Raw genomic sequence first — 23,496 nt, forward strand, 5'->3', positions numbered from 1 at the left:
ATTATAGAAAGGCTAGTACTTATACAGCACCTGAGGAAAGCCTTAGTGTGGTCATACTTGATTTTTGTGCACAGCATTGAAATGAGTGACAGTTAATTATCTTCCCAGTGATGTTGGTTCAGGGTGAAATGTTGGCCAAGAAAGTAGAAAGATTGTCTGCTTTTCAAAGATGGCCATGGGATCTCTTCCTTTGTTCCTGAATATGTAGGCAGGATCTTGGTTCAATGCCTGGATGACACCTTCGTGATTGCATTAGGGTGTTGTCCCAGGTGCTGTATGTTCTTATATTTGTATCTTATGCCTTTTAAATCCTGATTTGGGATTTGAATCCACAATCCAAGGTAACCCAAGCTTATACACCTTTGAGTTTTATGCATTTAATAATTTTGCCAGCATGGCCTTGACACACTGTTTCAAGCTTCTTTCATGGGATTATGCATCAGAATCATTCACTATCTTTGGACATGCTTCAAAACAAATGAGCTCCTTATTAAGCACTCAAGGTGCTGGCACTAGATGTCATGTTTCAGCTAAAAAAAATGTAGGTTTATGTAAAAGCAAAAAACTGTGGATGCTGGAAATCCAAAACAAAAATAAAAATACCTAGAAAAACTCAGCAGGTCTGGCAGCATCTGCGGAGAGGAACACAGACCTCAGGATGTCTTGCGGTGTTTTGCTGCCTGCCAATAAATTACTTCTGAACTGTAATCACTGTTATGTAGCCAATGTGGTAACCAATGTCCAGTTCATCAAGAACCTTGATAGTTCATGAAACAACAGTGAGATAATATCCAGTTAATTTGTTTGGGCATTGGTTGAGAGACAACTGTTGGCCAGGGCACTGGGACAACACCCCTGCTCTTGTTTAACTACTGCTATGAGATTTTTTATGTCTGTCTAAGCATCTGAATAACAGCACCTCAAATAACACTTCTGTGATGTGCCTTGGGATGTTTTCCTACTTTAAAGGTGCTGTAGAAATTCCTCCTCTCCACCTCAGTGAACGACAAGTATGCAGGGCCTTATCCCTTTAATGGTTGCTAGACTCCTCCTTACAACCTTTCTGACTCGGTGCAAAGGGTTCAATACCTTCAGAAAGTTCATTCACTGCTATCTGACTTGACCCCAGTTATGTCCTCTTTAAATGCCTGAGATTTGTTTTATGACATCCAGTTGATTGCCAAGGATTTTTCCTAGACCTTCCCTATCAATAAGTGCTTAGATTTACACACAATGTACTGAAGAAAGGGGACCACAATATTCTCCCTGGAGGCTCCAGTCTTTTATTTTCAGAGGATTTTAATGCGTGCACCACTTGGAGCTCCAGTGCATTGGCTGTAGGGGTTCTTCATTCTGAATTTCACACTGATGTCAAGGAATGTTGTTCAGGGTGTGTAGGGATGATGAATAAATATGTTTGCCTAGATTGCCTGCAGTCCAAGAATGAAGCTTGACAAAAAATGCTTCTTAAATCCTGTCCTTTGGGCATTGCGTGTTGCATGTATAGCTAACAGATTGCTGTACTATTTGGTGTGTGACAAAAGGGTACATTTGTGCTCTGTAGCCCTGGAAGGGAAGGAAAGTATTGAAATGAGAGTTGTTTGGGTCTTTGCCACAAGTTAATGAAATAATACATAGTGCCATTGTATCTCATTCAGCCACCAATTTATTGGCTGTTGTCCATGCGCTTCCCATTCCCAGCAAGGGAAATATATCGGTTGGAGTTTGATTGCAAGTCCAGTATGTTCCAGTGAAGCCCAACGCAAACTGGAGGAACAACACCTCATCTTCCGACTAGGCACTTTACAGCCTTCCGGACTGAATATTGAATTCAACAACTTTAGGTCTTGAGCTCCCTCCCCCATCCCCACCCTCTTTCTGTTTCCCCCTTCCTTTTTGTTTTTTTCCAATAAATTATATAGATTTTTCTTTTCCCACCTATTTCCATTATTTTTAAATATTTTTAAATCTTTTATGCTCTCCCCACCCCCACTAGAGATATACCTTGAGTGCCCTACCATCCATTCTTAATTAGCACATTCGTTTAGATAATATCACCAACTTTAACACCTATGTGTTCTTTTGTTCTATTGTTGGTGACATCTTTTGATGATTTGCTTCTATCACTGCTTGTTTGTCCCTAGAACCACACCAACCCCCTCCACTTCTCTCTCTCTCCGCCCCCCCCACACACCTTAAACCAGCTTATATTTCAACTCTTTCTTGGACTCGAACTCAAGTTCTGTCGAAGGGTCATGAGGACTCGAAATGTCAACTCTTTTCTTCTCCGCCGATGCTGCCAGACCTGCTGAGTTTTTCCAGGTAATTCTGTTTTTGTTATGTATTCATAGTAGTTCAACATATACTGATAAGGATCTAACCAGACCAAAGTGTTGTGTCTTTAAGTAAATTGGGTTGGTTTGTCCATCAGAAGTCCACTGACTGCAGCTGGTAGCAAAAGCAGACCATGGCCCCTTTCCCAGTCAGTAACTACCACTTATTGATGCAAGCTATTGTGTTACAATAGGAGATGATGTCTACACAGGGCTCAAGGTGAAGCCCATGGCTTTGCTTACTTACCCTCAAATGGATGGTGTTACCACAATTCCATAAGAGATAAAGCATCAAGTTATGTAGCTACCTCTTGATGGAAATAATATTTGGAAGATTAGGTGAAAGACCTAATAGAAGTTCTTAAAATTGCAAGATTTATGGATAACTTTGGATGTGGCTTAAGAAAAAGACTTGGTAAGGTGACTCTTAATGTATTTAGGGGCTAAAGTAAAGTTTGGTGTAGCAATTGCACTTTCATGCCTCACCGGGGATACCTGAAGCCCATTTATTTCTTTGAATGCAGCCTACACTTCCAAGGTGTTGAGAGACATGGTTTTAGGCACCTGGCGACCTAGAATTGGCAACAATAAGGCCAGTCTTTGAGTATTTGCAGACTTAAACGTCTGACGAATCAGCATTTATCCAGAAAACCTTGAATGGGGGAGGGGAGGGGGCCCCTGATCATGGTCCTTTTGATGGAATGAAGCCCAGTTGGTTCTTGGTACTGGAGCATGAAGTGACACTAAAGCTGAACACTTGGCATGATGTAGGAAGGAGAAGAGGCCATATCTTCTGTTAGTAGTGGAAAACCAGGTAAAGAAGGTAGAACTGTACGGACTATGTATCATGTTTGCTTTCTGAATATGAATTCTTTGGTGTCTTTATGGAGCTCCCAATGCTGCTGCTGTTCACTCCATTGTTGACTATTACTCTTGTGTTGCTTCCTCGTGCATTGTTAGATGGAGGCTGCTGGTGGCTTAGAGGACAAAAGACATCAAAGCTGCTTGGCTCATTTTTCAATTGGTTGTGGAATTCCTGACCAGTGGTGGCAGGGAACAGCAAGAATAGATCATGAGGATCTCAGGGTATTGATCAGGGAAAAGCAAAATTATTACTTTAATTTGGAAACTTTGAATTTTGAATAAAACTTGCACTTTGACAGGGAAGATGTGTAGCTGTATGGGTTAGGGGAATGGCTCAGGCAAGTTGAGGCTGTGCCACTTCACTTAAAGATAGAACTGCACCTGCATGTGTGAGAATGGAAAATCTCATTAAGCAGACACCTACAGGCTTGACAAAGCAACATTAGAAAAGCCAATAGAAAATATCAATCTTTCTCAAATGGAGAGAAGTATGTACTGACTTCAATATATAAATTAGGCTCAGGTGCTGGGTCACTTTGTTTCTCAGGGCAGTCATGAGTTCTGTTATTGGCATGTTACGCTCTTTTGCCACATTTTTCTTTCAATGCTCCTCCAATGCACTCCTTAACATCCAGGTGTTAAAGATTATCCTTACTGGGGTGAAGAGGAGAGGATCAAATTCTGCATTCAATCCAAGATACCTTTATGTTTGAAAGGATCTCACTGTTGGACCAAGCTCTGCTTCTCAAAGCGTTTACCAATAAAACTAGATAATTTATGGGTTGTGTTAGAAAACAGTTTTATAGCAAAGAAGAAGCTATAACTCATGGAATTGGCAGAATTGTCATTCTGAGTCTACAGTTTAAACACTGAACTTGGAATGCCAGTGGAACACACCATAAATATGTTAATTTTTCTGGACTGACCTACCTGATATTTGATACTTTCTCTATTGCATAGGTTTGACTCGTGGGCAGGTATGGCTCTGGCCCGAGCCAGTCGTATCCAGGACAAATTGAATTCAAATGAATTGAAGAGTGATGGGCCTATTTGGAAGCACTCAGTTGCTGTTCTGAATTGTTTCAAGCGGGCACTGGAGATAGACAGTTCCAATCTCTCACTTTGGATTGAATATGGCTCCATGTCCTATGCACTGCACTCGTTTGCCTCCCGCCAGCTAAAACAGTGGAAAATGGAGTTGCCATCAGAGGTCGTACAGCAGGTAGGAATTGAAAACTGTTTGTGCTAGTGTAACAAAGTCAGCAGGAGAAGTACAGCAGCTTGATGGAGAAATTGGAAATAGGAGTTTTGATGGAAGCTGCCTCATGGCTTTCTTAATAATATTTAAGTTATCCAAGTAGTTACTGTTATGTAGGAACATAAATAGGAGCAGGGGTAGGCTGTTCAGCCCTTTGAGCCTGCTCAGTCATTCAAAAGATTGTGATCTGATTGTGGCCTCAACTCCACTTTACTGCCTGCCCCCCCCCGATAATCCTTGACTCCCATATTAATCAAAAATCTGTCTTATTCAGCCTTGAATATGTTTAATGACCCAGCCTCCACTGCTGTCTGGGGTAGAGAATTCCAAAGATTAATGATTCTCAGAAAAAAATTCCCCCTCACCTCAGTCTTAAATGTTCGACCCCTTATTTTGAAACTATGCCCCAAGTTCTTGATTTGCCCATGAGAGGAAACATCCCTTCAGCATCTAACCTGTCAAGCCCCCTCAGAATCTTATATGTTTCAATAAGATCACCTCTCATTCTTCTAAATTCCAATGAGTATAGGTCCAAACTGCTCAACTTTCCGCATAATACAATTCCTTTGCCTCAGGAATCTGCTACATGAATGTTCCCTGAAATGCTTCCAGTGCAAGTATATCTCTTAAGTAAGGAGACAAAACTGTACATTTCACAAGACTTTCTTACTTTTATACTCCATCCCCTTGCAATAAAGGCCAACATTTCATTTGCCTTCCTAATTGCTTGTTGTCCCTGCATGCTGACATATTGTGATTCATGTACAAGGACTCCCAGATCCCTCTGTACCAAAGCATTCTGTAGTCCCCACTTAAATAATCTGCTTTTCTATTCTTCCTATGAAAGTCTGTCCATCAAACTTTGTTCCTGTGTCATGTATTTAACTTAAAGGTGCTGGTCAGCAGTGATATAGGGCAGATATTTTATATATGTCAGTGACATGAAGGGGAACTGCTGCCATTAGCCCCTGTTAACATTCAACTAATAGTCAATCTCCTTCCTTTTACACTTGACAATAACACTTTGAGTAAGCATAAGACACTTGATGTTGGAGCATACAGACCTATTTTATTGAAAGATAGTATAGGTGGTTGACCTAACCATTCACAGTGGCTTTTCAGTTTTTAATTCAATTTTTCAAACCCCTCCGAAGAACAGTTCAGTTATACATTAAGATAAAAGCAAAAAACTGCGGATGCTGGAAATCCAAAACAAAAACAAAAACACCTGGAAAAATTCATCAGGTCTGGCAGCATCTGCGGAGAGGAGCACAGTTAACGTTTCGAGTCCGAATGACCCTTCAACAGAACTAAGTAAAAATAGAATAGAGGTGAAATATAAGCTGGTTTAAGGGGGGGTGGGACCTTGCTTGTCTTGCTTTCCACCTTTAATTAGCACATTCCTCAGATAATATCACCACCTTCAACACCTCTTTGTCCTTTTGTCTGTGACATCATTTGGTTATCACCACCTATCACTGGCCCTCTATCCAGCTCTACTTGTCCCACCCCCCCTTAAACTAGCTTATATTTCACCTCTATTCTATTTTTACTTAGTTCTGTTGAAGGGTCATTCAGACTCGAAACATTAACTGTGCTCCTCTCCGCAGATGCTGCCAGACCTGCTGAGTTTTTCCAGGTATTTTTGGTTTTTGTTCAGTTATACATCATATTTTGCCTACATCAAAGACCCATGTCACAGATAAGACCTCATAATCTAGCTGTACCTGATTACTTTGAAAATGGTCTATTCATGTAAACAGTTAAGTTATTTACTTCAAAGCTACTTCTCACAAACAAGTCTTGCTGACTTAGCTGGTCCCAATCCTTTGAAGGCTTTATTAATAGGTATCTTTCTAAACTATAGAACTTCTAGACTATACTATAGTCAATAGATCCTTCTACCTGTGTTTATTATCTTAGCCACTAAACTTATACTTTGATCACATATGGTTCACATCATTACATTTGATATAAATGATCTAGATCATTTATGGTGCTGATATATATTAATGATCTAGATCTTGGTATAAGGGGACAATTTCAAAGTTTGCGGTTAATACAAAACTTGGAAGCATTGTAAACTGAGGAGGACAGCGTAGAACTTCAAAAGGACTTAGACAAAGTGGTGGAGTGGGCAGATAGGTGGCAGATGAAGTTCAATGCAGAGAAGTGTGAAGTGATTCATTTTGGTAGGAAGAACATGGAGAGACACTATAAAAAAGGGATACAACTCTAAAGGATGCGCAGGAGCAGAGGGACCTGGGTTTATATGTGCATAAATCATTAAAGATAGCAGGACAGATGGAGAGAACAGTTAACAAAGCATACAGCATTCCAGGCTTTATTAATAGGGGCATGGAGTATAAGAGCAAGGAGGCTATGCTGAACTTGTATAGGATACTAGTTAGATATCAGCAGGAGTCTTGTGTGCTGTTCTGAGTGCCACACTTTAGGAAGGTTGTGAATGCATTTGAGAGAGTTTAGAAGAGGTTTACAAAAATGGTTCCAGAGATGAGAAACTTCAGTTATGAAGATAGGCTGGAGAAGTTGGGACGGTTCTCCTTAGAGAAGGCTAAGAGGAGATTTGATATAGCTGTTCAAACTCATGAGGGGCTGGATAGATAAGGAGAAACTGTTCCTGCTCGTAAAAGGATTGAGAATGAGAGGGCACAGATTTAAAGCGATTCGCAAATGAAGCAAATGTGATGTCAGAAAAAGATTTTTCACACAGTGAGTGCTTTGGGCCTGGAAGTGTGGTGGAGGCAGGTTCAATTGAGGCATTCAAGAGAGCGTTAGATGATTTAAATAGAAACAATGTGCAGGGTTACAGGGAAAAGGCAAGAGAATGGCACTCAGTCATAATGCTCATTTGGAGAGCTGATGCAGATAGGATGGGCCGAATGGCCTCCTGCACTAACAATTCTGTGATTACTGCCACTTATTTCCTTGCACCTACAGTTCTCATATATAACGGACACTTTTTTCAAAAAGGCATGTCATGCTTTCTTTCCTGATACTTCAAAGCCATCCTGTTTATTTTGGAGAGTCTATTGTTCCAAAATACAAGAAAGGAAGTTTGATTGTTAACCCTTAACTCCCCAAGATGTCTAACATACAACTCTTCAGATTGTCCAATACCCTCCAAGCCCCATTAATGATGCCCCCAGAGTTAAAGACAAGGTGGCGGGGGATGGAATTCTGCAGTAATTATATGCTCCCTGACTGTTTTTGCAGTTGAAGCATAAAATTTAGATGCAATAATTAGGGTTTCCTGTTAAGATAATGTAAGATCGACATTGACCTGTTGCAATCTATTGAGTGCAATTGTTTGGCCAACTGTGATCAGAACTTTTTTTTGGACTAAATGTTTGGATAGGTAGATGCCACAGATACAGTTTGTATACGTGATGCAATGCAAAAACTGTGCGACTGGCTGCAGAAATGAGCCAAGCCAAGATGGAACAACTTGGTAGTTCCATTCATATAATATCCCATATATCTAGTAGGTCATAGCACCAGCCCCCAGCCAGATTGCTGGTACGCACTTGCTTGTGGTCCTTGGGGCTAATTATTAGTGGTGAACCCTAGTGGTACATCATTACAGGGTATATCCATATCCCAGATTGGCATAAAAACAAAAAAACTGCGGATGCTGGAAATCCAAAACAAAAACAGAATTACCTGGAAAAACTCAGCAGGTCTGGCAGCATCGGTGGAGAAGAAAAGAGTGGACGTTTCGAGTCCTCATGACCCTTCGACAGAACTTGAGTTCGAGTCGCAGAAAAGAACAGAACTTCTTCAAGGAGGTAGGCATTTCTTGAAGAGCAGTGTTTAATTGACTGCCACTGCTCTTCAAGAAATGCCTACCTCCTTGAAGAAGTTCTGTTCTTTTCTGCGACTCGAACTCAAGTTCTGTCGAAGGGTCATGAGGACTCGAAACGTCAACTCTTTTCTTCTCCGCCGATGCTGCCAGACCTGCTGAGTTTTTCCAGGTAATTCTGTTTTTGTCCCAGATTGGCATGTCTGTCAGATCTATCCATGGTCTAAACTTCCCCTGACCATGAAACGAATAACTGAGATCTCAGGGCTGGGTAGTGCAGCCCATATACAATGTGAAATGGGGAGAGAAGGAAAATGGGTTGCTTCATTGGAAAAAAGGTCCAAAATGTTTAAGCCCTGAATACTGAGCCATTCAGTTTTTATCCTCGAGCAAAGCCATAGGATATTCTAATGTGGAAATGAATTTTTCATCTGCATTACATCCAGTTATTGCAGGTTAAATCAGGACAGGTTGGTACTTAGTGCAATGTGCTGTCGCCTGTATTTCACTCGGCGATCTTCACTTATTCGGGAAGTGAAATATTAGCAGAGCTTTTCTCTTTCTAGCGTGTGTTTTAATGTTAGGCGAACAAGAATTGAAAATCTATTTATGTTCTACTTAGATCAATAATGCTTTGCATGTTGTGGATGGTTTCAACCAGTGTTCTCTCCAAGCTGTGCGCCTGCATGGTCGTGCAACAGTCCATTAAATGCTACGCGCTCAATTATTACAGCTGCATATGTCCTGATGGTTAAATGCGGTTCACTGCCACTCTAGCTCAACAAGCAAAGAACTGGTAGACTCCCCCATGACACTGAAATAATGGATGAGAGCCAAGCCTGACGTGATTAATCAGGTAGAATTAACAGGTGGAATTAACAGCTGAAATTTACTTGCCAGTTCCTGGAGCCCAAAGCTATGTTAGCTCTCTTCCCCAGTTCCCAGATGTAGTTTCCGCCTTTAATATTCACTTAATTTATAGGGACTGTCTCTCTCTAACCTTCATCCTTCAGTTCAAAAGAGCCAACCTCTCTCCAGATTCATAAAGACAGTTTACCTCTGCCTGATAATGTTTGTTGTTGTGTCTTAGCTATTTTCCTCACTATATATGGCAGTTTTAAGTAAAAAAAAACACTCAATGAGCTGAAAAAATAAAAGTTGACTTTGTCATATTTTCTATCAAATCAAAAGGCAAGCCTCCTTAGTTCTTTCTATTCTGAAATTGTTGAATTGAAACAAATGATCCTTGTCTTGAACCATTGCTACCAATTCAAATTTTCTTCTGTCAGATGACTAAAATACAAGCTGCAATATTGAAACAAACAAATGGCTCTCCTATGTATAGTAATGTAGTGGTTATGGTACTGAACTTAAAACCTAGCGTTCATGAGTTCAAATCCCACAAGAGTAAAATTGAATTTGAATTCAGTAAATTTGGTAATTTGTGAACTCACGTGTTATCATGTCTATGGCTGGGGGTAGTATTCTTCCTTCTTCCATACCTATGGTAACATATTAAAAATATATATTATATTTAAGTTTCATTTGTTTCTACTGGTGGTGCACGTTACTTTGATATTGGTGCGCGCATGAAAATTTGTTCCGCACGTGTATGGAAGGGATTAGAGGGAACATTGGTTTCAGCACTGAAGTTGAGTGTCACTCTTCAGTTCTGCATTCAATCATTTCCATTAAATATGAAAAATAGCAACACTGAAAACTCGTTGCTGAATGTATATTAACTAATCAGTGTACCTGTCAGGTGTCCCTCTTATGATTTATTCTTCAACCTTGGCCAGTGTTTCTCAATTAGGCATACTATCTCCTCTTCTGCATAGTGACTCCTCTACAAATTTTCCAACAATGTTACAAACCTATCACGGAGAGCACCTTTCCATTAAGACTCTTTAAATGTTTGGAAGGAGCTGTCAAGTGCAATAGTAACATAATAAACTGAATGTTATGATGGTCAAGCTTGAGAGAGAATTGTTTAAACATTTGGAGAAAAATCTGAGTGGTATTGTTGAATATAATATTACCAAGGCACTGGACCTGACTCCGTTCTCCTGTCTTTTTCTATATTATCAACATTATCCCACTGCCAAATACGTCTTCCCCTTCTCTCGCCTATCATTTTCTCTGCAAAACCATGGTTCACTATTTCATTATTTATGCTTCCAACAGTCCTCTCCCTGAGAAACCAACTTACTGGAATGTTGCAGGAGGAGGTTACAGAGGTGGGGAAGAGTGAGGCCATGGAGGGACTTCACATTATTTCAAGTTGAGTGATTATGGTTGTTGTAGAACAGTTAGTCCACGGGTGATGGGCGAGGAGGACTGGGTTTGAGACCAGCCAAATAAATACTCTGGCTATAAGAGCTTGCCAGAGGCTGGGAATTGTGCAGCAAGTAACTCACCACCTCAATCCCCAACACCTGTCCACTATTTACAAGTCACAGGTCAGAGTGTGATGGAATACTCTCCACTTGCCTGGATGAGTGCAGCACCAACAACACGTGAGAAGCTTGACACCATCTGGGACAAAGCAGTCCATTAGATCAACACCTTGCCAAGGCTCCCTTGACTGCACCTTCCAATCCCACAACCTTTGCCACCTAGAAGAACAAGGGCAGCAGATGCATGGGAACACCACCACTTGCAAGTTCCCCTCCAAACCACACATCATCTTGACATGGAACTATATCATAGTTCCTTCATTGTCACAGGGTCAAAATATTGGAATCCCCTACCTAACGGTACTGTGGGTGTACCCAGACCATGTGGATTACAGTGGTTCAAAGTAGTGGCTCACCACCACCTCAATGGACTTTCAGAAGATATTTGATAAGGTTCCTCATAAGAGATTGTTAGCTAAATTTGATTCTCATGGGCCTGAATTGTTCAGTCGGCGTGTGGGGGCAGGCCCGACACACCTGCGTGTAAAATGGCACGCGATGATGTTGGGCATGTGTCCCAATGTCATTGCGCTGTCTCACGATGTTTCATTCGGCAGGCGCACCCCGGAGTTGGCTCCATGCCCGCCGATATTTAAACGGCCTATTAAGGAAGTAATTAAGGTCAACTTTACGCTGCCCATCCAACCTTACAGTTGATGGGCAGACGAAAAGGCCGACCCTTTTCCATGAGCAGGATGAGGTTTCCTAAAGATTTTATTAATTAATTTAAAAAATATTCTGAAATATAAAAACATGTCCCATCTCATGTGACACAGCCACATGAGGGGACATGTTTAATTAAATTTTTAATCCATTTATTTAATTATTTCAAAAGCGCTTCATTCTCCTTGAGGCAGCCCCGACTCTCCCTCCTTCCCCTTCCCACACAGGTAGCGCCGCTTGTGTCTTATGCTTGATGGGCCCTAATTGGCCTGCCCATGTAAAAAGGTGGTGTGGAGCCAATCGTGGGCAGTAGTCGGCTCCGCGACTGCTCCCGCCGAGCCTGCCCACTGACTGAAAAATTCAGGCCATGGAATTGAAGGTAATTATTGACCTGGTTAGAAAATTAGCTGAGTGACACAGTGTGCATTAATGACTCTGATGATGGGCTAGCAAACCATATATTCCACATTTGTTGATGATACAAAAATAGGCTGCATTGTAAGCAGTGTGGATAAAGTGTAAAATTACAAAATGATATTGATAGATTGGGTGATTGAACAAAACTGTGGCAAATTGATTTCAGTGTAGGCAAATGTGAAGTAATCTACTTTGGACCAGAAAGGGGTAGAACAGGGTACTTTCTAAATGGTGAAAAGCTCGAAATAATGGAAATCCAAAGAAAATTGGGGGGCCCAGGTATATAGAACATTAAAATGTCATGAACAGGTACAGAAATATCTAAAAGGCTAATGGAGTGCCAATCTTTAAAACTTTAGGACTGCAATATATGAGGGCAGTTGTCCTGCTTCAGCTATACAAAGCCCTGGTTAGATCTGGAGTACTGGAGATTAAAGGAAAATAGGAGAAATATTTTACAGTTTGATAAACTAAAGACCAGTAGGAAATTTTAAAACAAATTTAAAAACTAATTAAATAAAATGGAGATGCAGGGCCAGGCGATGTGTTGTAGCTGCATGATGTGGAAGCTGATGGACCCCATTGTGGTTCCTAGTGACCACATCTGTAGCAAATGTTGGTTGCTTGAGGAACTCCGGCTCAGAGTTGATGATCTGGAGTCTGAGCAACGGACTCTGCGACACACCAGGGAGGGGGAGAGTTACCTGGACGCTGTGTTTCAGGAGACAGTCACACCCCTCAGATTAACTACCTTAAATTCAGCTAGTGGTCAGGGACAGGAGGGTGTGACTATGAGTGAGGCAGGTAGAGGGATCCAGGAAGTAGCAGTGCAGGAGCCTCAGCTCTTGCCCTTATCCAACAGGTTCGAGATTCTTGCTCCCTGTGTGGATGAGAGTGGGCTCTGTAGGGAGGATGAGCAAACAGGGAGCCATTCAAGTTGGAGGAGAAAAGAGAAATGTAGTTGTAATTGGGGATAGTAATGTTAGGGGAATAGATACTGTTCCCTGTGGCCAGGATCGAGAGTCCTGATGATTGTGTTGCTTACCTGGTGCCAGGGTTAAGGATATCTCATCTGGGCTGCTGAGGAACTTGGAGTTGCAGGGGAAAGATCCAGTTGTTGTGGTCCACGTAGGTACCAACAATACAGGTAGAAGAAGGAAAGAGGTTGTGCTGAGGGAATGGGAGAAGCTTGGGGCTAAATTAAAAAGCAGAACCAAAAAGGTAATAATCTCTGGATTACTACCTGAGCCATGAGCTAATTGGCACAGGGTCAATAAGATTAAGGAGGTAAATGCGTGGCTCAAAGATTGGCGTGGGAGAAGTGGGTTCGAATTCATGGGACATTGGCACCAGTACTGGGGAAAGAGGAATGATATAGGCACTGGAGAGCAAGACGTAGAGTCAGTCTGGGTAGAGATAAGAAGTAGCAAGGGAAAGAAGTCTCTCATGGGAGTAATCTATAGGTCCCCAAACAGTAGTTTAGCAGTAGGGCACAGTATAAACCTGGACATACTGGAGCATGTAAGAAAGGCATGGCAATAATCATGGGTGATTTTAATATGCATATAGACTGGACTAATCAAATTGGCAAGGGTAGCCTTGAGGGAGAGTTCATAGAGTGTATTAGAGATTGTTTCTTGGAGCAATATGTTGTGGGACCAACCAGGGAGCAGGCTATTCTGGATTTGGTTTTGTGTAATGAGTTGGGATTAGTAATGATCTCATAGTAAAGGATCCTCTAGGGAAGAGTGATCATAGCATGATAGAATTTCAAGTTCAGTTTGAGAGTGAGAAACTTGAGTCCCACACTAATGTTCTGGAGTTAAACAAAGGTAAACTACATAGATATGAGGGCAGACTTGGCCCTAGTGGACTGGGCAGGAAGACTACAAGGTAGGACAGTTGATGAACAGTGGCAGATATTTAAGGAGATATTCAATTCCCCCCTAGTAAAATATATTCCAAAGAGGAAGAAAGATGGTAAGAGGGGCAAAAAGCATCCAAGGCTAAGCAAGGAAGTTAAAGATAACAAAGGCAAAAACTAAGGCATACCAAATTGTAAAGGTCAGTGGCAGGCTGGAAGATTGGGAAACTTTTAAAGATCAACAAAGGGTTACTAAAAAAATAATAAAAAGAGCAAAGGTAAATTATGAAAGAAAATTAGCGCAAAATGTAAAAACTGATAGCAAAAGCTTCTACAAGTATATAAAATGAAAGAGAATAGCGAAAGTGAATGTTGGTCCGTTGGAGGACGAGACTGGGGAGTTAATAGTGGGGAACGCAGAAATGGCAGAGATGATTAATCAATATTTTGCCTCAGTTTTCACTGTGGAGGACACTAGTAACACCCCGATAGTAACAGGTAGTGCAGAGGGTACAGAGAAGGAGGAACTTAGAACAATCACCATCACTAGAGAAAAAGTACTGAGCAAACTATTGGGATTAAAGGATGACAAGTTCCCAGGATCTGATAGCCTATATCTCAGGGTCTTAAAGGAAGTGGCAGCGGAGATAGTGGATGCATTGGCTATAATCCAAAATTCCCTGGATTCTGGAAAGGTTCCAGTGAATTGGAAAAATGCTAATGTGACGCCTTTATTCAAAAAGGGGTGGGGGTGGGGGTGGGGGTGCGGGGTGGGGGGGGGGGGAGGAGGAATTGTTGGAATCCATTATTAAGGAAGTAGTAATGGGGCATTTGGAAAGTCAAAATGCAATCCATCAGAGTCAGCATGGTTTTATGAAGAGTAAATCATGTTTGACTAATTTGCTAGAGTTCTTTGAAGATGTGACAAGCGAAGTGGATAATGGGGATCCTGTAGATGTAATATATCTGGACTTCCAGAAGGTCTTTAATAAGGTGCCACACAAAAGATTAATACACAAGATAAGATCACACGGAGTTAGGGTTAATATATTAGCCTGGATTGAGGATTGGCTAACCAACAGAAAGCAGGGAATTGGGATAAATGGGTCTTTTTCTGGATGGCAAGCTGTAACGAGTGGGGCACCACAGGGTTTGGTCCTTGGGCCCCAACTATTTACAATCTATATTAATGACTTGGATTCAGGGATAGAAGGTACTATAGCTAAATTTGCAGATGACACCAAAATAGGTGGGAAGGTAAGTTGCAAGGAAAGGTTAGGTGAATGGGCCAAAATTTGGCAGATGGAGTTTAACGTGGATAAGTGTGAGGTTATCCATTTTGTTCAGAAGAATAAAAAGGCGACTAATTATTTAAATGGAGAAAAACTTCAGAATGCTTCAGTGCCGAGGGATCTGGGTGTCCTCGTGCATGAATCACTGAAAGCTAGTATGCAGGTACAGCAGGTAATAAAGAAGGCAAATGGAATTGTGGCATTTATTGCTAAAGGAATAGAGTATAAAAAGAGGGAAGTGTTGTTGCAACTGTACAAGGCATTGGTGAGACCACACCTGGAGTACCGTGCACAGTTTTGGTCCCCTTACTTGAGGAAGGATTGCACTGGAGATGGTTCAGAGGAGGTTCACTAGATTGAAGAGATGCGGGGCTTGTCTTATGAGGAGAGATTGAGCAGTTTAGGCCTATACTGTTAGAGTTTAGAAGGACGAGAGGAGATCTAATTGAGGTATATGAGATGCTAAAAGGGATAGACCAAAGTAGACGTGGAGCGGATGTTTCCCCTCTGGGACATTCTGGAACGAGAGGCCATAGTTTTAGGCTAAGGGGTGGTAGATTTAAATCAGAGATGAGGAGGAATTAATTTTCTCAAAGAGTTGTGAATCTGTGGAATTCACTACCTCAGAGTGCAGTGGATGCCAGGACGCTGAATAAATTTGAGGAGATACACAGATTTTTAATTAGTAATGGATTGGAAGGTTATGGGGAGAGGGTGGGAAATTGGAGTTGAGGCCAAAATGAGATCAGCCATGATCGTAATGAATGGTGGGGCAGGCTCGAGGGGCTGAATTGCCTACTCCTGCTCCTAGTTCTTATGTTCTTATGTACTGTGAGCAATTCTGAGCACTACATCTTAAAGAGAATATGTTGGCTTTGGAGAGAGTGCTTCATAGATTTTCCAGAATAATGCTTGGACTAAACATTAGAGTGTGGTGAATCTTTGGAATTCTGCACCCCAGGGGGCTGTGGAAGCTCAATCATCGAGTATGTTCAAGACAGAAATCGATAGGTTTCTGGATACTATTGACATCAAGGGATATGGAATAGTGCAGGAAAGTGGCGTTGAGGCAGATCATTATCCATGATCTAACTGAATGGCAGAGCAGGCTTGATGGGCCGAATAGCTTGCTCCTGCTCCTATGTTGCTAAGCAAATTAAATTATGAGGAGAGATTACACAAGCTAATGTTGTAGTTCCTGGAATTTAGAAGTTTAAGGAGTGATTTGATCAAAGTTTTCAAGATAATAAGGAGAATGGAAAAGATAAAGAGAAACTATTTTGCCTCTGGGTGTCTGGTATTGGGGGCATAGTCTAAAAAAATTACAGCCAGACCTTTCAGGAGTGAAATTATACACAGCCTGGCAGAAATTTGGAAGTTTCTTCAGCAAATGGCAATTGATGTCGGATCAATTGTAAATTTCAAAATTGAGATTGATTTTTATTATCCAAATGTATTAAGGGATATGGCGTAAAGGTGGATATCAAGCATTAGTTTGCAGATCAGTCATGATCTCATTGACTGGTGGAACATGGTGTGTGGCTAAGTGGCCTCTGACTGTCCCTATATTCCTATATAGCTGTGGATGTCGAAGCTCAGCCTGGCTTTGAATGGGACATCAAAGATGTGAACAGGCTAGATGCTCTAAGCTGTTTAATATATGTTAGTAATCCTGTAGAGATGTTCCTCAATCCAATGTGCTTTGTGTTGCCAATGAAAACAGGTACTACTGACAGTGTCCTGCCACCAGGTCTGTTTTGCCAGACTTGGCCTGTAAGGCCAACGTTACCTTCTGGATTTTTATGGCAGTTTTCTCGCCTTGACTCAGCAGAATTGACAGCTCCTGTAAGTCATGTATGCCCAAGCAAATACGTTTTGTGTTGTGGGAATAGCTGACCTGTGGGCAAGCAGAAACTTCAATAGAGGCACAAGAATTATATAAATACTCTCAGCAGATTTCACTTGATTTTGATTGACTCTGCCCTTTTGTGTTGAATGCAGCCATTTATAGTGAATATGTGTCTAACCTCTTGACCTGGCATGCCCACGCCCAATAGAAAGGTGGCTATGATTGTACCTCCAATTAAATTTTGCCCCGGAAATGGCATTTACTTCATGAGACTGTTCTTCCTAGCTATTTCTTGGGCACCTTCAAAAAGGATAAGGCTGTATAACCATGCCAACTCTGAGGCTGTTCTGCAGCCAACTTGTACCACAGAGACAGCTTCTCCCCATAGGTGATCATTAAATTGTTCTGCTACTGCATCTTCCAACCCACCACTCGTGATGCACGAAGAGGCAGTTAGTTAATTGCCGTGTATGTAATGAGAAAGTCATACAGGCCTTGTATGCACAGGGAAACCCATTCATCATTCACCTCCACATTGCCCTCTAGAAGGGATCTCTGTAACTTTGCAGCTCTGATCGAGTGGCTGAAATACTGACATTTTCTTTTCCGGATGTCGTTTTTGAGAGTTCTTTTTGCTCTTGCAATTTCAAGCACCTGTTCATTTGTCTTATGATCTATATATGGAATTTTAAGCCTCTGTCTTAGCATTCAAATTTCAAAGGCCTCTTTTTTTCCACAGATCTTTACTTATTGTCCAGGTTTCTAAGGCATACAGGAAAGTTGATAGAATGTCACATCTTATGAGTTTTTTCCTTGTTATGAGGCTGCGTTCTTGTTGTTAATACATCCTTCACCGTCACAAAATTACTTCTGGCTATCTCTATCCTCCTCCTAACTTCTGCTTCTACTATCACTTGTTTTAACTCGACAAACTTATCTACTTGTTCTCATGGCACACTATCCACTTCCAGCTTCAGTTATAATCTAGTCTGCATATGTTTTAATTTCATACCTGATGCCCAGGTGCCCTGTGTTTTCCATCTCTCCCATCTTCTTGCATTTCCCAGACTTTATACTTCTTTAACTGATGACACACCTGTTGCTTTAATATCGCAATGCTTCTGTATGATTGAGGTAATATGTTGCCTCCTTTCACTTGTGATATATATCTATGTTTGTATTTTAAAAATCTCTTTTCCTGATTGTATTAATCTGTCTGTCCTCGTTTTCAGTTCTGAAGGATCCACAGCCAAAGCATAAACCTGTCAGTTCCCCTTGCAAATGCTGACTGGCATAATGTGCGCTTGCAAAATGTTGTTTCTTGTGTGCTTTTTATTCAAACTTTATCTGCTTCAATTTTAATGAGAGGGTCATGAATCATGACTACAAGTCTGGTTGTCTGGTGGAAAGTGCAGTGTATTAGACCTTACTATTTGAATAAAGGTTACCCTGGTAGCTGTCGATGAATTACAAGACTGTAATCCAGCCACCAGGTGTAGACAAAGTTGTTGGGTGGAATTTGGATGGGTTGTTTTTGTTGCCTGAACAACTGCCCAGTATTTATAATATATAATGGGTAGCAATTCCTTATTCTCTTGAGAGTTGATAGCTTTGTTATGAATGCCTTAAAAGGTTTGTTGCAGATACTCTTCTTTGGGTGAGGGAGGCTTCTTTTTTCACTATTGTAATATTCTGAATAAGATAGCTGACACTGAGCTCCTGTGCTTTTTGTATCTGGATCCAACAGAAGGAAGGTTGTTGATCCTACCCATAGGAATCTAATGGTTAAGTCAACACTATTCGCTACTTTCAGGGTAATTCATTACACGGAGAGCACTTTGTGTAAGTTATGGTAAGATGCTGTAGCATTGGATTTCTCTGAAGTGACATTCCCATAGTGTGATATGGAACTTAGCAGAGTAGAAATTGTGGAAATCAAGACGTTTGGTGAGTCGTACTAAGTTAATTTTGACTTGAATCACAGGGGCATGGGCCCTTTAACTATAATTTAAAATCAGTATATGAAGCTGAAGAAGCTTCATTTTCAGTATTTGTTCTTCTAGTATCTGTGGCATCCCACATCATGTCCGATTCATTATGGGGCTGAGGGGGAAAGCAGGTTATATAGAACTCAGACTCCAACCAGCAGTGATTTGTAACTAGGTTCATGAAGGTGAACGAATGTGTCTCGTGTCTTCTCATTCAATGTAGAAATATGCTTAATATCCTGGGAGGTGAGGAGTGGGACCTTGCTATTTAAGATCAGAGATTTGAAATATTCGATTTGTGATGTTCATTGTCATTGTTGTCTGTCACAGATGGAAGAGCGAAGGGACAGCATGCTTGAGACAGCCAAGCAGTGTTTTCTATCAGCGACACATTGTGAAGGAGATGGTGATGAGGAAGAATGGCTCATTCACTACATGTTGGGCAAAATAGCAGAAAAGCAGAAACAGCCACCGAAGGACTACTTGGAACATTACAAGCAGGTCAGTGTGGTCTTGGTCTCCAGTCATTTCTTGTGTAATATTTTGTATATATATCAAAGAAACCTTGTCTTACTATATCTAAATGCTGGAACAAAATCAGTAAAGCCATGGATAGTGACATGACTGTCACTAATGATTGACCCTGTTGCTGTGTTCTCATTAGGCATCTTCTGCAATGGCCTTTTGTATTAAAAGTGGGAGAGCATGCTTTTGATGCCCTGGTCTGTTCATTGAAGAGGCTGTTCTCATGCACCAATGGAATCTAGGCAACCTGGTGTCTAGAGGACAGACCAACTTTTCTTAGAATTTGACTGCAAAACTACAAAATACTTCATAGCACTTGCTTGAGTATCCTGATGAAATATTATGTCTGGTAGATGCCAAACTCTAACGTAGTGCTCACCTCCTCTTTGCACCCTGATGTCAGAGCTGTAGAAATTTGCACATCATGATATCAAGGATATCAATCAAATGGATTCGACCTTGTAATCTAATTTCTTCAGATATGTCTCTCTATGGAGTATTCTTTCTGCCTCTGTACATGTGACAGTGTCCTAAGTTAAAATTGGAAAAGGTTCCCTTCAGGCAGTCACCTCAGGAGGAGGAAGATATTAAAAGACTGAGAATACAGTGGATTAACTAATGAGGGGTCGTGGTGGTGTAGCAGTAATGTCACTGGATTAGTAATCCAGAGGCCCAGGCTAATACTCTGGGGACACAGCTTCAAATTCCACCATGGCAGCTGATGGAATTTAAATTCAATTAATTAATAAATCTGAAATTGGGTGACTTAATTGCCACATGCATGGTAGTCACTGGAAGGCTTGGCCTAAATAGCCAAGTGGTTATGGTACTGGGTTTGTTAACCCCAAGATCAAGAGTTCAAATCTCACAATGGCAAACAATGTAACTTCATCTGAAACAGATGGAAACGGGTTTGTACTCGAAAGAGTTACATTATTTGGGCTTGGCCTAAATAGCCAAGTGGTTATGGTACTGGGTTTGTAACCCTAAGATCAAGAGTTCAAATCTCACAATGGCAAACTATGAAACAATGTAACTTCATCTGAAACAGATGGAAACAGGTTTACTCAAAAGAGTATCAAAAGAGTATCAAGAGTAGTCACTGGATTCTTTGGGAATCCAATCGGGGCTGCAGAACCGAGCGCCCCTTCATTCTAACTGGCATCATCACAGGAAAAACTGACTAACCATCTGTTACCGGCCTTGTGCATTTGTGGATCACTGACTGAGATCCTGCAAATGTCTCTTGCAGAACCCTGGAAGGATCTAGAGGCAAAGAAGCTGAGGGTGGTGGTTACTTTAATGCTGATTGGTTACACATAGCAACTAGGTGCACTTAGATACCAGGTTTTGTTCTAGAAGGCTGCAGATTTCTGCCACCACTTGATGCAAGACCTTAAACCACTTGAGACCACACTGGTGTTCCAACATGTCGAAGGAAGCTTATCCTCTGCCCAGAGACCCTGTGTACTGGGTACAGGCCCCTGCAAGTTGCACCTCCCTGCCAATTCCCCTCTTTCCTCTGGTGCTGCGGACCTATGAAGGGCAAGTTGATGTTGTGCCTGCTCCTGCTGGTGCTGCTGTTGATGCTGATCATCTTGGTCCATGTCTGAAGTCCAAAGTAACACTGGCGAAACAGCTCCATGATGATCTGACAAATCTGGGCTCCACAGTTCAGGTCAGATATACAACCCTTCAGAGTTGTCAAAGTTACCCCTCGACACAAGTACCTTTTACAGAAGCAGGCAGGAAAGCAACTTGTGAAGCTTCAGTACTTATTGGAACATGTCTCTGTCATGGTTTCAACTATCTCAATGCTGCTGTGTTCTTGCCTTGCTCTCATTGGCTAGCTTTCAGGAAGCCCAAGAAATCCACAGAGCCAAAATTAAATTGCAAATTCCATGTTAACATTGCTATAATTGACTGATTTAATATAGTGAAATTGATAACCCACTCCTCCTGAAGAACTTGCTCACACACATCCTAACGCACTGTGGTTAAATGTGGAAGTCAGTGGGTTGGAGCCAGCTTCCCGCATGCTGTCAATTTTCCTGGTTTTACCATTCCACCCACTCTTTAAAAAGACCCCTGCGCATTAAAATTCACCCCATGTGACAACCGGATGTGATTATATCTTTCAGGCTCATTTTGTTGGGGTTTTGACTAATCCCCAAATGGCATTGTATTTTCTCGTCCATTCACGGGATGTGAGCATCTCTGGCAAGACCAGCATTTATTGCTCATCCCTAATTGCCCTTGAGAAGGTGGTGGTGAGCCACTGCCTTGAACCGCTGCAGTCCATGTGGTGTAGGTACACCCACAGTGCTGTTAGGGAGGGAGTTCTAGGATTTTAACCCAGCGATAGTGAGGGAGCATTGATTATACTTCCAAGTCAAGATGGTGTGTGTTCCTAATACTGAAGCTTTTCATCTGTTCTCTGCAGTATTAAAAACTGTAAATTGCAGCAACAGCTGTAGTCTGCTGTTTCCTTGGCTCAGTTGTAGCACTGTGTTTGAATGTTGTGGGTTCAAACCTCATTCCAGAGACTTGAGCACATAAGCTTGGTTGACACTCCCTTGCTGTATCCAGGGACTGCTGTACTGTAGAGGCGCTGTCTTTCAGGTGAGGCTTTAAACCCATGGTGGATGTGAAAAATCCCATGGCTTTATTCAGTGCAGTATGGGGGATCTTTTTCTGGCCAAAATTTATCCTTTAATCAATCACCTGAATAGATAAGATAATTTATTTCATTGCCATTTGTGGAGCCTTGCTATACATAAGTTGGAAGCCATGTTTCTCAACTTTTAAAACAGTGACTATGCTTTCAGATGCATTGGCTATGAAGCACATTCAGGACACCCTGAGATCATGAAAGACATTCTCGAAATGCAAGCTTATTCTTTTTTTAACCTGCACTTCTTTTTGTCCAGGCAGCACATAATCTACATGAGGATGCAGCGCATTACCCACGGAAGATCCATTACCACAATCCACCAGATTTGGCTATGGAGGCTCTAGAGGTACTGAACCAAATGCAACCAAGATCTCCAGGCTCTGAGAACTTGAACATCTCCTGTGGCTTAAAAAATGGTTGTTTCATTCTTGGGCTTTCAGTAGACGTAGTTAGACGTAGAATGACCTGGATAGCATTTTAAGTAAAACATTTGCCTATTCTCAATTGATAAATTAATTTAAAAACAAACACCTTTCAGTGCCAACACATTTGGAAGAGATAAGTGTTTCAGTTGCCCTTTAACCGCTATGACGTCGGGAATCCTTTGGATTGAGGTCTCAGACAATGGAGCAAAGGATACAGTGTGATTGAACATTAAAAACGAAAGAGAAATTGAGAATTAATTCTCAATGTATTGTTCAGAAATCATCACTGTCTTAACTCTCTTAATTATTTCTTAGCCCAGTTTACTATCTTTGTTCTCATCCGCCCAATATTTGTTGCAGGATGAGGGAAATTTTTTGCATTTTATTAAGTGGCCTTTTTATTTTTGATTGCTATCACTGGTTCAGTAATTCTGAAACTGTTTTGTGAAAGAATGCCGGAACTTGAATTGATTCCAAACTTTATCGAAATTGATAGACTTCAAATGTGAAGTCTTGTGTGTAGTTTTTGACCATTATACTATAGTCACCACACTTAAAAACATTAAAAGAAAACATTAATTTTAAGATGGGATCTTGTGGTCAGGAACCAGAAAAATTCATTACAATTGACCTGAGGAGTTTAGAAGTGACTGCATTTGACTGTTTATCCCACTTTTCTATAGGGAGTACTTGAGTAGTGTTTTTAATTGTTAAAATTTGGCTCCAAACCTCAGACTGGCTACATATCCAGTAATGTTGTAGCAAAAAAACTTACATTTTATTTCAAATATATGTAATATATTTTCTAACCGAGTAAAAAAAAATCAGGCTGCTGGTCAAATGCACCCTGTGGAAAACTAGTATAAATAGGTAAATACAGGTCATTGTAGCCAGATTGAGACAGATTTTTGATCTACAAGGGAGCTAAGGATTATGGGAGCCAGCAGAAAAGTGCAGTTAAGGCCACAATCCAGTCAGCCATGATCGAGTTGAATTGTGGAGCGTGCTGAAGGGACAAAATGGCTTACTCCTGCTCATGTTTCACATCTTATTATGTTCCTAATG

General features: G+C 41.2%; 1 protein-coding gene across 3 annotated transcripts in view; it reads left to right on the top strand.

Annotated features, from left to right (window-relative positions):
• cabin1 (calcineurin binding protein 1) overlaps window positions 1-23,496 on the top strand; it is a 589,218-nt gene that overhangs the window by 106,325 nt on the left and 459,397 nt on the right. For all 3 annotated transcript variants that reach the window (XM_041202355.1, XM_041202357.1, XM_041202356.1), the window contains exons 22-24: window positions 4,158-4,419; window positions 19,138-19,308; window positions 22,263-22,352. In XM_041202355.1, coding sequence (XP_041058289.1) covers window positions 4,158-4,419; window positions 19,138-19,308; window positions 22,263-22,352 — 523 coding nt within the window. The remainder of the gene's footprint in view (window positions 1-4,157; window positions 4,420-19,137; window positions 19,309-22,262; window positions 22,353-23,496) is intronic.

The sequence above is a fragment of the Carcharodon carcharias genome, chromosome 13, assembly GCF_017639515.1.
Source record: "Carcharodon carcharias isolate sCarCar2 chromosome 13, sCarCar2.pri, whole genome shotgun sequence".
In the NCBI taxonomy this organism is placed as follows: domain Eukaryota; kingdom Metazoa; phylum Chordata; class Chondrichthyes; order Lamniformes; family Lamnidae; genus Carcharodon; species Carcharodon carcharias.